Below are 18,783 nucleotides of genomic sequence, written 5' to 3' on the forward strand. Positions count from 1 at the left end.
TAGAGTGTCAGGGGTCGCGGTCACTGTACCAGGTATTGCCTTGGAATCGCCCAGCCCTACTGGGCAGGTGACGACGAGCTTTGAAAAAGGAAGTTAGCAAGTTACTCTGACCTGCTTTTGCTTATCCCCTCTTCACCCTCCTCCCTGCCTGTTCCTGCCGCTCACCTCCATGTGCCCCTGCCCCACACACCTCTTCTGCCGGGCGCTAGCAGGGCACTGAGCGACGTGGCATACGACCAGGTCTACATTCAGGGATCAGTGTCAAAGGCCATTCTTGGCTGCCTTACACAAGGTGGACACTGTGATTACATTTAAGTGCTGTCTAAACAAAGAGAGGCCAGGTGGGTTCCATTCCCACCCATCCTCACTTATTTCTGGGACTTTGTCAGGGAAGCAGCCAAAGATGAGTCCTCTGGAATGAACTTGGCTTCAGAGGCTGCATTTGCCGGGCCACAGTGATTGCAAGTCCCCCGGTTCCTTTTATCCTGACGATCTGGGGCAGCAGGGCTCCTCAGCCCTCCCCACTCAATCCCAGCCATTTCTCCCTGCCCTTGTGCTTCCCAGGCCTCTGGGCTGGTTTCTCTAGTGTCCCCTTCCCAGAGACGGTCAGGAGGGAAGCTTTTCCACAAGGCCACCAGACCTTCCTCCCCAGTCCCACACAGCAGGCCTGGGGAAGTGACTTACGTTTCCTCTGAGGCTTGAGATCTCTATTCACAGGGGGAGGCTCCAGGTCCACCGGGAGCTCAGGCAATGGGCTGGAGATGCTTCCTGAGCTCATTGGGATATAGTCGTCAGGGCTGCAGTGGGGTCCGAGAGCAGAGGCGATGGCCTGGGGGCCCATGGGCACGTAGCTGTCCTCAGTGCTGGTGGAAGCCGGAGGGGACATTGGGAAGAACCTGCACGGCTGCAAGGCAAAGCACAGAATAGCCATGAAAACTGCTTCCAGGGGGCAGCCTCAGCTGCACGTGGCATTTCAGTTGCAGATTATCCAAGAATAACTTTGAACTTTCTTAGGAAAGTCAGACAAGCCTCTAACTCAAGCTCTGCCTCTGGACTTATCGTGTGAGGTAGGTGATGACTCACCTAGATCTCATGCTGGAAGACAGAGGTTAATGAATTTATGCAAATGCTTTAAGTATCATGTGATGACTTCAGCAGGTACCCCAAGTTCGGGGAAGCGTCTGGACCATTAGAACTGGCAGGGTCCTCACAGCACAGGAAGTCCAGTAGCTCCCAGACAAGTTTTAGCCTTAATGGGAGACTGGAAGGGTCCTCAGAGATTCACAGTGCTGTCTCAAAAGACATCATGGGAACATAAATAGGTCAGGCTATTTTTTTGGTAAAAATTGAGGCTTAGGGGCTTCCCTGGTGGCGCAGTGGTTGAGAATCTGCCTGCCAATGCAGGGGACACGGGTTCAAGCCCTGGTCTGGGAAGATCCCACATGCCGCGGAGCAACTAAGCCCGTGAGCCACAGTTACTGAGCCTGCGCGTCTGGAGCCTGTGCTCCGCAACAAGAGAGGCCGCGATAGTGAGAGGCCCGTGCACCGTGATGAAGAGTGGCCCCCGCTTGCCGCAACTAGAGAAAGCCCTCACACAAAAATGAAGACCCAACACAGCCATAAATAAATGAATAAATAAATAAATAAAAATTTAAAAAAAAAAAATTGAGGCTTAAAGAAACTCAAGTACCAAACTTACCAAATTTAAACTTAGCCGCTTATCTCGGTGTCTTAAAGATTGGCCTTCTACATCACCTGCAGGAAACAAGCAGGGTGGTGAAAAATGCGGAAAACATCAGTTGATACTAGGCTCCAAGTACCTATGCACCTCAGGGCCCTGTGTGCAGCTCCAGAGAGGGAGAGAGACTTGCTATTGAGTCTAGCTGGGCAGTCAGAACGCCTTCCCCCCGCAGATGGAAAGCGGACCAGGTTTTGAAGAGGTTGCTGTATGATGGCTTCAGTTCTCTCTGTGAACTGGGGAGAGTCAGAGCAAGTAATTAACAAATGCTCGTTGCATTTGTTACATGAATTTTCTGCACTTAGAGATGGTAGAGGCAGAGCTGGAGGTTTGAGGAGAGGAGAGCAGGCGTGAAATAGCCCTTGTGATGAGCAGGAGCACGGGGTGAATAAAAGAGCGATAGCCTTTGCAGAGCAGCGGCGCGAATCGGTGACCATGAATTTCTGAAGCAAGAGCCAGCGCCTCAGGTACAGATCCGGAGAGAGAGGAGAGCTGGATGAATCCAGGATCAGACATTTGTGAGACGGATGTGACATAAACAGTGTGATGTAAAAATTTAGAATAACTGTTGAACTGAAATAGGAGATGTCCAGAAGGTAGCAAGATATATGGGCCTAGATTCAAATGAGACCTGCTTAGAGATGGCAGTCAAAACCTAAGAGTAGAGGAGATGATCTAGGTTGTAAATGTTGAGAAAAGTTTAAATATAAAATCCTAGAGACTCTCAATATTCAAAGAGTAGGAAGATGAGCACTGGCTCATGTTGAGAGAGAGCAAGCAGAGAAGGAGGAAAGTCAGGGGCCCCGGACTGCGAGAGCCCACGGGAGGAGATGGTGGCTGGTGGCAGGGAACACCGCCAAAAAGGGCCCTCAGCACGTGGGGACCGGAGCAAAGTGTCTTCCTAGAACTTGGACATGTAAAAAGCCAGGCTGCCTCTGAGAAATAAACTGAAGAGTCAACGTCATCTTAAAGCAAGAGAATAACTCCCAGCTCAGAAAGATGTGATGGAGATTGATGGAATTAAGACCAGACAGTATAAAACTCTTAGAGGAAAACATAGGCAGAACACTCTCTGACATAAATCGCAACAAGATATTTTTTGACCCACCTCCTAGAGTAATTAAAATAAAAACAAACAAATGGGACCTAATGAAACTTAAAAGCTTTTGTACAGCAAAGGCAACCATAAACAAGACGAAAAGCTAACCCTCAGAATGGGAGAAAATATTTGCAAACGAAGCAACTGACAAAGGATTAATCTCCAAAATATACAAGCAGCTCATGCAGCTCAATATCAAAAAAAAAAAAAAAAACCAATCAAAAAATGGGTGAAAAAAAAAAAAAATGGGTGGAAGACCTAAATAGACATTTCTCCAAAGAAGACATACAGATGGCCAAGAAGCACATGAAAAGATGCTCAACATCACTAATTATTAGAGAAATGCAAATCAAAACTGCAATGAGGTATCACCTCACACCAGTCAGAATGGCCATCATTAAAAAGTCTACAAACAACAAATGCTGGAGAGGGTGTGGAGAAAAGGGAACCCTTATGCACAGTTGGTGGGAATGTAAATTGATACAGCCACTATGGAGATCAGCATGGAGGTTCCTTAAAAAACTAAAAATAGAACTACCATATGACCCAGCAATCCCACTATTGGGCATATACCCAGAGAAAAACATAACTCAAAAAGATACATGCACCCCAATGTTCATTGCAGCACTATTTACAATAGCCAGGACATGGAAGCAACCTAAATGTCCATTGACAGAGGAATGGATAAAGAAGATGTAGTACATATATACAATGAAATATTAGCCATAAAAAGGAATGAAATTGGGTCATTTGTAGAGACATGGATGGACCTAGACAGTGTCATACAGAGAGTGAAGTAAGTCAGAAAGAGAAAAAAAAATATCATATATTAACCCATATATGTGGAACCTAGAAAAATGGTATAGATGATCCTATTTGCAAAGCAGAAATACAGACACACATGTAGAGAAGAAATGTATAGACACCAAGGGGGAAGGGGGGTGTGGGATGAATTGGGAGATTGGGATTGACATATATACACTATTGACGTTATGTGTAAAATAGATAACTAATGAGAACCTACTGTATAGCACAGGGTAACCTACTCAATGCACTGTGGTGATGTGAATGGGAAGGGAGTCCAAAAGGGAGGGGGCATATGTATATGTATACGGCTGATTCATTTTGCTGTACAGTAGAAACTAACACAACATTGTAAAGAACTATTCTCCAATAAAAATTAATTTTACAAAATACTGAAATCATAATCCAAGAAAAGGTCCACAAATAAAGTAACACTCAAGTCTAATATTGAAAGGGCCCATCAAGTACCTGGAATAAATAAATGGTCAATTCTACCCAGAATGTAAAATCTATTAAAACACTATATCGATAAAAATGACAGAATGAAACAGATGAATTAAATAACCAGTTCAAAGCTAAAAAAGAACAATAGAGAAAATGAAAAGAAATCATAAAGATAAAAGCAAAAAATAATAGAGTACAGAGAAAAAGTGGAATTAATTTTAAAAAACCAAAATCTTGGTTTCCTGGGGAAAATATTTAACCTAAAGGCAACCCACTAGCCAATCTAATCAATAAAAGAGGGGGGCACAAATATGCAAAATAAGAATTGACAAGGAAAAAATTATCATTGAAACAGAGGAAATTTTTTTTTTAAAAAGAGACAGGGCTTCCCTGGTGGTGCAGTGGTTGAGAATCTGCCTGCCAATGCAGGGGACACGGGTTCGAGCCCTGGTCTGGGAAGATCCCACATGCCACGGAGCAACTGGGCCCGTGAGCCACAATTACTGAGCCTGCACGTCTGGAGCCTGTGCTCCGCAACAAGAGAGGACGCGATGGTGAGAGGCCCGTGCACCGTGATGAAGAGTGGTCCCCACTTGCCGCAACTAGAGAAAGCCCTCGCACAGAAACGAAGACTCAACACAGTCATAAATAAATAAATAAAAAAGAACGTGAATTTCTAAAAAAAAAAGAGACAATTCTGTATGCCTTTACACAAATAAATTTTAAAATCTAGATGAAATGGATAATTTTCCAAAAAATACACTACAGCAAAATTGACACAAAAAATTTCCAAAGAATAAAATAGACAAAGTTACGAAGATCAGATGGTTTCAACAGACAATTTTACCAAAACTTCAAAGACCAGACAGTCCCAATGCTTCACAAATTTGTTCAAGAGTTTAGAAAATCAAGGAATATTTCTAATTCTTTTTATGAGGCAAGTATAACTTTGGTAGCTAAACCTGATAAACATAAAATATATCAGAAAAGTACAGACTAATATCACTTATGATTAACAATGCAAAAATCCTAAATAAAATATTAGCAAACGTCATGCCCTCTTTGAACCATTACTGTAAAACTTCTCACTACCCTCTCCAAGTTGGGACACACAGTTTTAAGAGCATTTGCCTGCTGTGGCCCCCTTTGCCTGGCAAAGCAATAAAGCTATTCTTTTCTACTTCACCCCACAAAAATATTAGCATACAGAGGAAGGTGGTATTACTGGAATGGCTGAATGAGGAGCTCAGAAAAGCCGTTCCCCAAAAAACAATGATACAAGTGTACAAAATTATTTTTAAAAAGTCAAGCACAACTATTTGGGGACTCTGAAAATTTACCCAAAGCATACAACAAAGTTGTTGTATATTATATTGGGAAGGATTTATTGAAAAAAAAAACAACTACTGGACATCCGGTAAGAACACTGAGAATCCGTGGCATTTTAGCTTGGGGTGCTCCCATACCCCTCACCAGCTCACTCAGAAGTAGTTCTACCAGGGCAAGGCAAGTCGTGAAGACCAGAAGCTTCTTTGCCAAATGGGTCTAATTTGATTTGCATCAAAGCATATAAAAAACTCCATTCCTCTAGGTACTATCAAAAGCATACCAACAATTCATTTCATTGGGGTTCCAGGAGAAAAGAGACAGAAAAGCATTGAAAATGTATTTGCAGAACATATGGCTGAAAACTTCCCAAACCTAAAGAAGGAAACAGATATCCAGGTACAGGAAGCACAGAGGGTCCCAAACAAAATGAACCCAAACAGACTCACACCAAGACATATCATAATTAAAATGGCAAAAGTTAAAGATAGAGAATTCTAAAAGCAGCAAGAGAAAAATAGAGTCATTTACAAGGAAATCCCCATAAGGCTATCAGCTGATTTCTCTGCAGAAACTTTGCAGGCCAGAAGAGAGTGGAGTGATAGATTCAAAGTCCTAAAAGGGAAAACCCTGCAACCTAGGATAATCTACCCAGCAAGATCATTGTTTAGAATCAAAGGAGAGATAAAGAGCTTCTCAGACAAGCAAAAACAAAAAGAGTTCATCAATACTAAACCTATCCTAAAAGAAATGTTAAAAGGTCTTCTCTAAGCAGAAAAGAAGGAAAAATCTATAGGAAAAGGAAAATCCCACTAGGAAAAGCAAATATATAGTAATGACTGAGGATCAACCACTTAAATAAGCCAATACAAAGATTACAATACAAAAAATTATAAAATCAACTATAATTACAATAAAGAGTTAAGGGATAGACATAAAGATGTAAAATATGACATCAAAAACGCAAAATGTGGGGGAAGGGAGTAAAAAATGTAGATCTTTTAGAATTTGTTTGAACTTAAATGACTGTCAGTTTAAAACAAGTAGATACAGTTATAGGTCAACATATATGAACCCAATGATAACCACAAACGAAAAACCTACAATAGATACACAAAGACTAAAAAGAAAGGAACACAAACATAACACTAAAGAAAATCATCAAACCACAAGGGAAGACACAAAAAGAAGAAGAAATGAACAGAGAAGACCTACAAAAACAACCGGAAAACAAGTAATAAAATGGAAATAAATACATATCTATCAATAATTACTTTAGGGGCTTCCCTGGTGGTGCAGTGGTTGAGAATCTGCCTGCTAATGCAGGGGACACAGGTTCAAGCCCTGGTCTGGGAAGATCCCACATGCCGCAGAGCAACTAGGCCCGTGAGCCACAACTACTGAGCCTGCGCATCTGGAGCCTGTGCTCCGCAACAAGAGAGGCCATGATAGTGCGAGGCCCGTGCACCGCAATGAAGAGTGGCCCCCGCTTGCCACAACTAGAGAAAGCCCTCCCACAGAAACGAAGACCCAACACAACCAAAAAAAAATTAATTAATTTAAAAAAAAAAGAATAGCTCTTTAAAAAAAAAATTACTTTAAATGTCAATGGGCTAAATGCTCCGATCAAAAGACACAGGCTGGCTGATCAGATTAAAAACAAGATTCTTCAATATGCTACCTACAAGAGACTCACTTCAGGGCTAAAGACACACAAAGACTGAATGTGAAGGGATGGAAAAAAATATTTCATGCAAACAGAAATAACAAAAAAAGTGGGAGTAGCAATACTTCTATCAGACAAGACAGACTTTAAAACAAAAGCTATAACAAAAGACAAAGAAGGACACTATATAATGATAAAGGGATCGATAAAAAAAGAGGATATTACACTCATTAACAAATATGCACCCAATACAGGAGCCCCTAAATATATAAAGCAAATACTAACAGACATAAAGGAAGAATTGACAGTAACACAATAATAGTAGGGGACTTTTACATCCCACTGACATCAATGGACAGATCATCCAGACAGAAACTCAGTAAGGCAACAGTGGTCTTAAATGACACAATAGACTGGTTGGACTTAATATCTACAGGACATTGAATCCAAAACCAGCAGAATACACATTTTTTTTCAAGTGCACATGGAATGTTCTCCAGGATAAATCACATGCTAGGCCACAGAACAAGTCTCAACAAATTTAAGAGGATAGAAATTATATCAAGTATTTTTCCAACAACGGTATGAAACTAGAAATCAATTATAGAAAGAAAAATCGGAAAAGCACAAATGTGTGGAGACTAACCAATATGCTAATAAAGATCAATGGGTCAATGAAGAAGTCAAAGAGGAAATCAGAAAATAACTTGAGACAAGTTAAAATGGAAACACAACACTCCAAAATCTATGGAATGCAGCAAAAGCAGTTCTAAGAGGGAAGTTTACAGCAATACAGGCCTTCCTCAAGAAACAAGAAAAATCTCAAATAAACAACCTAACCTACCACCTAAAAGAATTAGAAAAAGAAGAACAAACAAAGGCCAAAGTCAGCAGAAGGAAGGAAATAATAAAGATCAGAGAGGAAATAAATAAAATAGAGATCAAAAAACAATAGACAAGTTCAATGAAACCAAGAGCTGCTTTTTTGAAAAGATAAACAAAATTCATAAACCTTTAGCCAGGCTCACCAAGAAGTAAAGAGAGAGGGCCCAAATTAACAAAATAAATGAAACAAGAGAAATAACAACTGATACCACAGAGATTTAAAACATCATAAAAGAATAGTACAAATAGTTACATGCCAAAGAATTGGAAAATTTCTAGAAATATACAACCTGCCAAGATTGAAACAAGAAGAAACACACAATTTGAACAGACCAATCACTAGTAGTGAAAATGAATTTGTATTAAAAAAAAAAAACTCCCAGAAAATAAAACTCCAAGGCCAAATGGCTTCACAGGGGAATTCTAACAAACATATAAAGAAGAACTAATACTTATCCTTCTCAAACTATTCCAAATAATTGAAGAGGACGGAACACTCCCAAATTCATTCTACAAGGCCACCATTACCTTGATACCAAAACCAAACAAAGACACTACAAACAAAGAAAATTACAGGCCAATATCTTTGATGAATATAGATGCAAAAATCCTTAATAAAATATTAGCAAACTAAATCCAACAATATATAAAAAGGATCATATACCATCAAAGGATCAAGTTGGATTTATTCCAGAAACACAAGGATAGTTCAATTTTTGCAAATCAATCAATGTGATACACCACATTAACAAAAGGAAGGATAAAAATCACATGATCATCTCAATAGACACAGAAAAATCATTTGACAAAATTCAACATCCATTCATGATAAAAACTCTCTTCAAGGTGGGTATAGAAGGAACATATCTCAACACAATAAAGGGAATGTATGACAAACCCACAGCTAACATTATACTTAACGGTGAAAAGCTGAAAACCTTTCCTCTAAATTCAGGAACAAGACAAGGATGCCCACTCTTGCCACTTCTATTTAACATAGTATTGGAAGGCCTAGCAACAGCAGTCAGACAAGAAATAGAAATAAAAAGCAACCAAGTTGGAAAGGAAGAAGTAAACAGTATTTGCTGATGACATGATACTTTATATAGAAAACCCTAAAGTCTCCACAAAAAACTATTAGAACTAATAAATGAATTCAACAAAGTTGCAGCATACAAGATTAATATACAGAAATCTGTCATATTTCTATACACTAATAATGAACTATCAGAAAGAGAAAGCAAGAAAATGATCTTGTTTAAAATCGCATCAAAAAGAATAAAATAACTAAGAATAAACTTAACCAAGGAGGTGAAAGACCTATACTCTGAAAACTATACAACACTGAGGATGATACAAACTCATGAAAAGATATCTTGCGCTCTTGGATTGGAAAAATTAATATTGTTAAAGTGTCCGTACGACCCACAGCAATCTACAGATTTAATGCAATCCTTATCAAAATACCCATATTTTTCACAGAACTGGAACAAATAATCCCAAAATTCATATGGATTTTTACCCTGAATGAAACTATGAAAGACCCTGAAATGCCAAAGCAATCCTGAGGAAAAAGAACAAAGCAGGAGGCATAACCCTCCCAGACTTAACACAATACTACAAAGCTACATTAATCAAAACAGAATGATACTGCCACAAAAACAGACACATAGATCAATGCAACAGAATAGAGAGCCCAGAAATAAACCCACACACCTATGGTCAATTAATCTACAACAAAGGAGGCAAGAATATACAGTGGAGAAAAGACAGTCTCTTCAATAAGTGGTGCTGGGAAAGCTGGACAGCTACATGTAAAACAGTGAGATTAGAACATTTCCTCACACCATATACAAAAATAAACTCAAAATGGATTAAAGACCTAACTGCAAGATCTGAAACCATAAAACTCCTAGAAGAGAACATAGAACACTCTTTGCCATAAATCATAGCAATATTTTTTGGAGCTAACTTCTAAGGAAAAGAAATAAAAGCAAAATAAACAAACAGGACCTAATTAAACTTAAAAAGCTTTTGCACAGCAAAGGAAACCACCAACAAAACAAAAAGCAACCTGCAGAATGAGAGAAAATATTTGCACATGATATGACCAACAAGGGTTTAATATTCAAAATATATAAACAGCTCATAAAACTCAATGTCAAAAAAACAAACAACCTGATTTAAAAATGGGCAGAAGAAGTGAATAGACATTTTTCCAAAGAAAACATACAGATAGCCAACAGGCACATGAAAAGATGCTCCAAATTTCTAATTATTAGAGAAATGCAAATCAAAACCACAATGAGGTATCACCTCATACCTGTCAGAATGGCTATCATCAAAAAGGCAACAAATAACAAAGGCTGGTGAGGATGTGGATGAAAGAGAACCCTTGTACACTGTTGGTGGAAATGTAAATTGGTGTAGTCACTATGGAAAAATAGCATGAAGGTTCCTCAGAAAACTAAAACTAGAGCTACCATATGATCCAGCAATCCCACTGCTGGGCAAATATCAGGAAAAAATGAAAACTCTAATTCAAAAAGACACATGCACCCCATTGTTCATAGCAGCAGTATTTAAAATAGCCAAGACATGGAAGCAACCTAAGTGTCCATCAACAGAGGAATGGATAAAGATGTGGTACATATATACAATGGAATATTACTCAGCCATAAAAACGAATGAAATTCTATCATTTGCAGCCATGTGGATGGCTCTTATGCTTAGTGAAATAAGTAAGTCAGACAGAGAAAGACAAATACTGTATGATATCATTTGTATGTGGAATCTAAAAAATAAATAAATGTATTATAGCAAAATGGAAGCAGACTCACAGATATAGAGAACAAACTAGTGTTTATCAGTGGGGAGAGGGAAAGGGGGAGGGGCAAGATAAGGTAGGGGATTAAGAGATACAAGCTACTATGTATAAAATAGATAAGCAACAAGGATATATTGTACAGCACAGGGAATTATAGCCATTACTTTGGAATAACTTTTTTATTTTTGGCCATACTGCACAGATTGCAGGATCTCAGTTCCCCAACCAGGGACTGAACCCGGGCCCTGGCAGTGAGAGTGCTGAGTCCTAACCACTGGGCTGCCAGGGAATTCCCTGGAATAACTTTTAATGGAGTATAATCTTTAAAAATACTGAATCACTATGCTATACACCTGAAACTAATATAATATTGTAAACCAGCTATACTGCAAAAAATAATTGGCCAGTGAAGTTCTTCACGTTAATAGGATAAAGGGGAAAAAAATCACATGATCATAAAATGTGTGAATAAATTCAATACCCTTTCATGATTTTAAAAAATAACATTTGGCAAAGTAGGAATATCAGAGAACGTCCTTAATCTAATGAATGGCGTCTATAAAAGTCTGCTGCAAACCACATTACAATGGTGAAACATTGGAAGCTTTCCATGTGAGATCGGGAATAAGACAAGGACCCCTGTTATTAATACTACTATTCAAAGATGTCCTGGCCTTCCTAGCCCAAGCAGTGACGTAAGAAAAAGAAAATGAAAGGTATGTTATAAAAGAAAAAACAAAGTTATTAGTATTTGCATGTGATATGATTGTATACAAAGAAAATGCAAATAAATATATAGTTTAGAAAAGGTAGATACAAAATCAAAATATAAAGCTGATTTATTTGTATGCAACAGCAAAGAAATTATTTAAAGTAAAATACCATTGGCAATCATGTAAAAAATAAAAAATGCATGGGAATACATTAATGAGATATGCAAGACTTCACTAAAAACCATAAAAATAAGGGGAATTCCCTGGTGGTTCAGTGGTTAGGACTCTGTGCTTTCACTCCTAGTTGAGAGTATGGCATTGGGGGAGGGGGAACTGGATGAAGGTCTGAAGGTGGTCAAAAAGTACAAACCTCCAATTCTACGATAAATAAGTACTAGGGATGGAATGCAGGACAAGATAAATATAAATAACTGCTGCATGTCATATATGAAAGCTGTTAACAAGAGTAACTCCTAAGAGTTCTCATCAGAAGGAAAAATTTTTTTCTATTTGTTTAATGTTGTATCTACATGAGATGACAGATGCTCACAAAACTTACTGTGGTCATCATTTCACGATGTATACAAGTCAAATCATTCTGTATTCCTTAAACTCATACAGTGCTGTACGTCAATTACACCTCAATAAAACCGGAAGAAAAATAAAAGAAGGATAAGGGATGTAGGCACGATAGATCCCAGTGGGCCTTGCACGCTATGCTAAGAAATTTAGATTTTATTCCAAGTGCAAAGAGAAGTCGTTAGATTGGTTTTTAGCAAGGAACTGACTATCTGATTTACATTTTTTAAGAGACCACTTGACTGCGTGTGGAAAACAGATTAGAGGCAGGCAAGAATGGTGGTGGTGTGATCTCAGGATAACGAGTTGTATTACAGTAAATATATTCAGATTTCATTTATGCTTTATAAAGAAGAGATAGTATATATTTCTGTATTGTTTAATTGTTCCCAGAAATTCTTCCTGTTCGACACTGTTTGGGCAGAAGCAACAAGGTGGCTGAATCCCAAAATCGTCATGAAATCAAGAAATTAAACCATGACGACTCGGAGAGCAAGCAGCTGAATGCAACAGAATGTGTTGCACTTGGAAAAGTGACGACAACACGACCCCCGCTTGTGTCATTTCACTGAGACTCATCACCTGAATAAGAGGTGAGATCCATCAACGAATTGGGTGACCATGACACCAGCTTGTCTCTCTTTGACAAGCACACTTTGGAACATGGTGACAATGAGCCAGCCTCGGGGGGTGACTTCCCTGGTCGCCAAGGCGGGGCATGAATGTCGTGGTTACCTTTACCTTTTCTATAAGTTGTACCAAAACACCCACTTAAGTTCTTTCATTTCTACTATTCCTTCCAATAAAATAATTTAGTAGCCCCTCCCCCCCAAAAAAAGAGAGTGGCAGTGGTGGAGGCTGGAGCAGGGGGCCCGACGGGAGACAGCAGAGCTGAGACGCACACTCCCCGCCACGGGCACTTCACCGATGGCAGAGGGGGGCTGGAGAGCCGCGGGGACAGTCAAGGCTGCCAGGTCACTGGAGCTCCACGGGGATGGTGACGAACCTGACCCCACTCTGCCGCCGCGTACAGACATCGGTTCCTGGGGGAGCTCCACGGGGAAGGCAGAACGATCCATGGCACGCGTCCCCTCTGCCTTATCAGAGCCATTTGGCTTCTGTCCAGCACTGTTGTTTTGGTCTTGGTTTCATGGTCAAAGCCTCCATTTCCATGAGTTTTAGCCTTTGTTTACCTTTGTGTAAAAGAGTCCAACGTTTGGATGGAGATAGAGGAGAGGAGAGGGGAGAGAGAGAGGGAGGGAGGGAGGGAGAGAGGGAGAGAGGGAGAGAGAGAGTGCGCATGCAAGGCAACCCTGTGAGAATCAACCGATTTCCAGAAAAAGGCCCAACAGGGACCAAGCTGATGGGGCTGGTTTATCTTGATGGTGACAGCTTGGCAAAAAGCCACATCACTTCAGCCAGGTAGAATTTGGAAAGAACATGTCAGGTGGGATGATAGATGAGGCTGACTGGATTGTTGAAAAATAGAGACAAGAGGTATGGTCTCCCACCTCAGCGCTCAGTCTGCATGTGAAAGGAAACGGATGGAACTGGGCCCAGCTGAGGCAAAAGACACCACCTTCTGTACCAAGTGGATCCCGGAGTGGCTGCAAACAAACACCAGCGTGTGGGCAAGGGCATGACAGGGGACCAGGGATCTGACTTCTTGCAGCATCTACAGGGACCCACGTACACCTCTCCCGGCGGGGCGGGTGGGGAGCTGGGGAGTGAGGGCTGCTGCTCGGGGTGTGCACTTCCAGCCGGGGCCTGACCCTGCCGGGGCACTGGGCTGGCCTGAGCGAAGGACGCTGGACAACGTCCTCATGTGGACACAAGGAGGAAAGAGGAGCCAGGCTTGTCTCGGTACCGAAGTTTAGCATCTGACACTTACCTTTCCAGGTTCTCATGTTATCTAAACCGGAGAGAGAGATTCTTCTCGGTACCACAGTGCCTTCTGGCTTCTTGATGCCACTGGGCCCACCACACGGGAGCTGTTCCTCGTGGCGCCGTTCAGAGAGATGGCTCGGCTTAGGGGGGCGGGGAGGTGGCGTGTTGGACATAACATCTAGTCCTTTTACCCCATAGGGCAAGGAAGCTTGGTTTTGATCTCGCTGGACGGTGGAATTTAAGGAAGTTTCCAGCACTGGTAAAGAAAAGTGGTCCCTGGACGGGCCATTGACATCTCTTGTCCAGATCAGGGCAGCCTGGGGCCTCGTGGAAGGGGCCTCTTGAGAACTGTTCCCAGAGCGTGAGGGGCAGGCCAGGTTCCCGGAGGGCAGTGGCTGCGGGCCGTCCACAAAAACGTCGTCGAAGGATGCCTGTTCCAGGGAGCGCTCCGAGTTTGACCAGCTGTCACATCTGGTGGGGACACTGAGGGAAGAAAAGCACATACATTTGACTGAGAGGCAGCAAGTCCCCGGCAGCGGTAGTCGGTACTGCTACACCCTTGGCAGAAGTCTGAAGGAGAAAGCCACCCACCCACCCATGCCTCTAATGTCGCCTCTACAACCCTCGGTGACACCAACCCCTTGATGCAGGGGAAAAAATGGCTCGTTGATTTTTTTCATCCTCTAAGTGTAAGATACGTATGAAAATGCAAGGTTAGAAAGGAAAGCCACAGTGCTGAAATGCATGAGTCATTCTACTTGGTGTGCCACAAGCTTCGGCCTCGGTAGTGGTTGATACGGATCTGTCCCTGCCCTGGCGGCAGCAGGAAGAGAGGGGAGTGCACATACACCCACTAGAAGATGCTACAGCTCAACGGCCGGAGGCGTACCTGGCGTGGTGCAGTCTTCCCGTCTCGCAGTTGGACAGAATCAGATAATCAGGAAGGAAGAGAAACCCTGACTCACTTCCGGTTTTCTCAGTGGCTACCGTACTAGTGCTCGGGTCATCTCTTGGCAGGGAGCTGACAGCAGGGGCGGTGTGAAGGGAGCTGGCGGCGGAGGGCTGCACGCAGAAAGGCGCGCGAGAGCCGCTCTCCACAGAATCTGCAGGAGAAATCATTTCCCAGCTGAACGTTTAAGAATGGCTAGAACACAGTTTCTCAAATGGCATCTAAGAGGCCAAAGAGAAGATGCAAATCACAGCTGGTGTTTGTACTGATGGAGGAGACCGTTTCCCCAAGCTATAAACAATGTCTGGGGAAGAAGGCCAATGTTCCAAGAGTGAAGTGCTGAATCAATTAAGAGCAAAAAACCCAAGGATTCTTGGCCTAAAAATCTGCAGTTAGATAGTCTACACACAGCCTCTTCATGGCCCTCGGCCACAGCTCTGCATCACTGTTTATTCACTCAACAAATATACTTACATTTTATATATATATATATACACACACATATTTATGCGTAACAAATATATGTACATAGACTTACATAAGCACTTGTGCACATATGCAGACATGCATATGTAGATATATGTCTATTTATGTCTATATACATACCTACTCTTGCACCTACTATGTGCCTGGAACCGTTCTAACTCTGCCCTCACAGCGTTAATGATTGACTGTTAGTGATGTCTAATGAAAAGGAATGAAAGAAACAAAGTGTTGTGATGGCTGGTAAAGTCCACATTCATAAACTCCCAATGAAAGGCCTGCTTCTATTTCCCTTTTGAACCAAGTTGGCAGGAATTCAGGATTCCTGAGTCAGAGTGGCCCAGAACTGCCTGGGTTCAAGTCCAGGCTCTAGTACCTAGCTGTCCTGACCTTGGGCAAGTCACCTGCTTGCTCCAAGCTTCCTTATCTGTAAAGTGCCTATGCTCATAGTACATATGCCACAGAATCGGTCTGCGGATGAGACGAGCTAATACAGGCTTGGTTCTCAGATGAAGAGGACTTAGCCCCTACATCCTCGTCAAAACTGAGGGGGGCTACAGGGAACAAAAGAGGTCATGGAGGGTTCTGGCTTCCTCCAACTTCAGGCCAGAGCTTTCTGTTTTCTGCCTGGGGCCTTACTTGTTTCTGTTCCCCTTAGGATATTGGGACACATGTTATGTATCTATATTTTAGCATAACTCCCAGATGAGGAAACAAACAGAGGAGACACATAACATGACGCGAAGATATGTATCTAGTGTGGGCTGAATGTATGGACTGGGGTGAAGCGTGAGCAGCGGTGTGACTGAGTAGGTTCACTTAGTAAGCTTCCCTGGGTCATGAAAAGAAAAGGACTTCGCTGGCAGGAAGCACACACACCCTCACGTCTGTCTAAAGAGAGATGCAACTCTGACTCTTCCGCGCCACCTAGCGTTAGAATGTGGGTATTTCAGTGGCAGATGATAAGCATACAGTAACGAGGCAAATGCTGAAGCAACTGCAGGCCATGGGATTTAGGGGTAAGGTTCTGCCGGCTAGACTAAGAGACTAAAAGAAAGCAGATTCGAAGTCTCATAGTTTGAAGATCAGGGCATGGTGCCAGGGCCTCAAGAACAAAATCCATGAAGGGGAGTTCACTGTAATCCCAAGTGCTTTATACCCAGTATATTATATAGAAAGGGCAGTGTGTGTGTGTGTGTGTGTGTGTGTGTAAAAGAGAGAGAGCAAGAGTGAGAGAAAAAGCGCCTCATGGGTCATTTGCTTCCACTGCCCAGAAATGGCTCACAGCAAACTTAGAGCTCATTTCCGTTGCAGACACTTTGAGCCACTTGGAGATAAGAGGAAACGTTACCTGCCTACGACAAGTAGCTTAGTTCTGTATTTCTACCTTCTAGTACTGAACAACCCAGTAGGCAACAGAAAAGCTGGAGTTCCTAGAATTTTTAAAAGACAGCGATATTTGATATTTCTAGAAAAACCGGCAGCAGCAGCATGGGGAAAATCAGAGCCGTACAAGACGTCCCCACCCACGTTTTGCTTTCACTGCATGCGCTCCCTGTAGCTCACGAGAGCAAAGCCAAGCTGCGGCTCTGAAGCCACCGAAGTGGCCCGTCACGCTCCGCGGGCAGCGCGCGTGGCTCGCGGCTCGGCCGCCGGGTCCTTTCCGGAGCTCCTCGGCGCAAGCGCAGCGGCCCCCGCCCCCCTTAGCCTCAGGAGCCCCCCGTCCGCTCTTACCTGCTATGTCATCCAGGTGGCCGAGGTTGCACACCTGACTGATGCTGTGCACCCACACCTGCATTTCCTCCTCCGTCTTGGCCACCAGATAGAACGTGCGAGATGCAGTCTTGACAACGAACACGAAATGGTTCTGGAATTCCTTACGAAGGAAGCCCGGGCCCGCGTGCTTCCAGACGGCGCACTCGCTGAGGTCGATGGCGCGGATGGGCTTGCGGGCGCGCTGGCTGCGGTAGTACTCCAGGACGTCGCGGTCGCCGCTCAGGCGGCCCCGCCGCAGCACGAACCAGCGCCTGCGCCAGGCCTGCGGGGAGGCAAGCGGACACGGCTTCTCAGACTCTGCCAGACGGACGAGGACACCGCCCGCTGTAACAGCGAGGCGCGAGGCCCAGCCGGCGGTGGCGTTGGATGAAAAGGACGCGCGCAGCCTCTTCAAGTCGGCTTTTCGTCAGTGATTTTAATGATCGGTCATCGCTGGGGAGTGTAGTGATGGGACCCACACCCCCAGGTCGATGAGAACTATGCAGTCATCACAAGTGAGTGATGCAGCAAAGGCATGCAGTACAAATTTATGTGTGCCCATGCTTTTTAAAAAAAAAACAACTTAATAATGAAGAACAAGAAGGAAGCTTTCTTATCACTGTCTACCTCAAGCCAAAAGCCAGTATCATACAGTCAAATCAGTGCCATCTAACATGGTCATTTAACTTGTAGAGAACTGCTCAACAAGTAAAGAAAAATAGTGTACACTGGAGAGGAAAGAGGATTATCATTAGCCGAAGTTGATGTGATTGTCTTTCTTTAAAATCCCCAATGAAGATTAAAATACAAGTAGAATTCTCAGAGAATTAAGTAACGTGCTGGTTCTGTTTCCTATGTGAGAGACTGTTTTCTAAGGGCTTTACCATAACCTATTTCATCTCCAAAACTATCCTATGGGACAGGTAACTATTTTTATGTCCATTTTATGTATGAAAACATTGAGGTTCAGAGAAATTCATGAGCCCAAGGTCACACAGCTAAGAAGCTGTAGGAATAGATTTGAACTCAAGTGAGGGTGGAAGGATCACTAAATATGAAGTAAAAAAAATAGAGAGAGGGGGCTGTGGGCAATTCTTTAGAGATGTCTGATTGTAAAGGGGGAGAGCTCTGGGGTCCAGGGATTTTTTTAAAGATGGAAGACACTTCTGCATCCACCCCCTAGGTCAGCCCGTCATAAAGGCTGGGGGCCGGGGCATGGGGCAGGCATTGTCTGGCCTAAAGCGATGCTCTATTCCCCGCTGAGAAGCACCATGACAATAGGAATCTGGGAAAGAGCCAAGCCTTGAGGTCAGATGATCTGGCAAAGCTTACCATGACCAAAAAAGAAAAGAGAATGATGCTCTGCGGTGCCACTGCAGCTTCAGGTGTGCCTGACATGTTTATATGCCCACCGGCTTTCACCCAGAGGCCGGGAGAAAAGGGAATGGGCACCGTGTGCAGTGTTCTCAGCTCCCTCCCTGCCCAGGGGCTGGGAGATCTGAGGCAGCAGAGAATCTGATGCGGCCATGAAGAGGGAGAGGCGGCTCTCACACGCGACCTGCAATCAGGGCTCAGAATTGAAAGCTGCTTTGAGGCCGTGGCAAGAGGCAGCATCAGAAGGGTGGCGG

The 18,783-nt window shown here is 43.0% G+C and overlaps 1 protein-coding gene across 1 annotated transcript in view; it reads right to left on the reverse strand.

Moving 5' to 3' along the window:
• Positions 1-18,783, reverse strand: part of GAB3 (GRB2 associated binding protein 3) — a 59,754-nt gene that overhangs the window by 14,763 nt on the left and 26,208 nt on the right. Inside the window, exons 2-6 of the mRNA XM_057539105.1 lie at positions 17,135-17,438; positions 14,858-15,071; positions 13,973-14,451; positions 1,700-1,755; positions 685-904 (exon numbers count right to left, since the gene is read on the reverse strand). Coding sequence (XP_057395088.1) covers positions 685-904; positions 1,700-1,755; positions 13,973-14,451; positions 14,858-15,071; positions 17,135-17,438 — 1,273 coding nt within the window. The remainder of the gene's footprint in view (positions 1-684; positions 905-1,699; positions 1,756-13,972; positions 14,452-14,857; positions 15,072-17,134; positions 17,439-18,783) is intronic.

Source organism: Balaenoptera acutorostrata, chromosome X (genome assembly GCF_949987535.1).
Source record: "Balaenoptera acutorostrata chromosome X, mBalAcu1.1, whole genome shotgun sequence".
NCBI classification, from domain to species: domain Eukaryota; kingdom Metazoa; phylum Chordata; class Mammalia; order Artiodactyla; family Balaenopteridae; genus Balaenoptera; species Balaenoptera acutorostrata.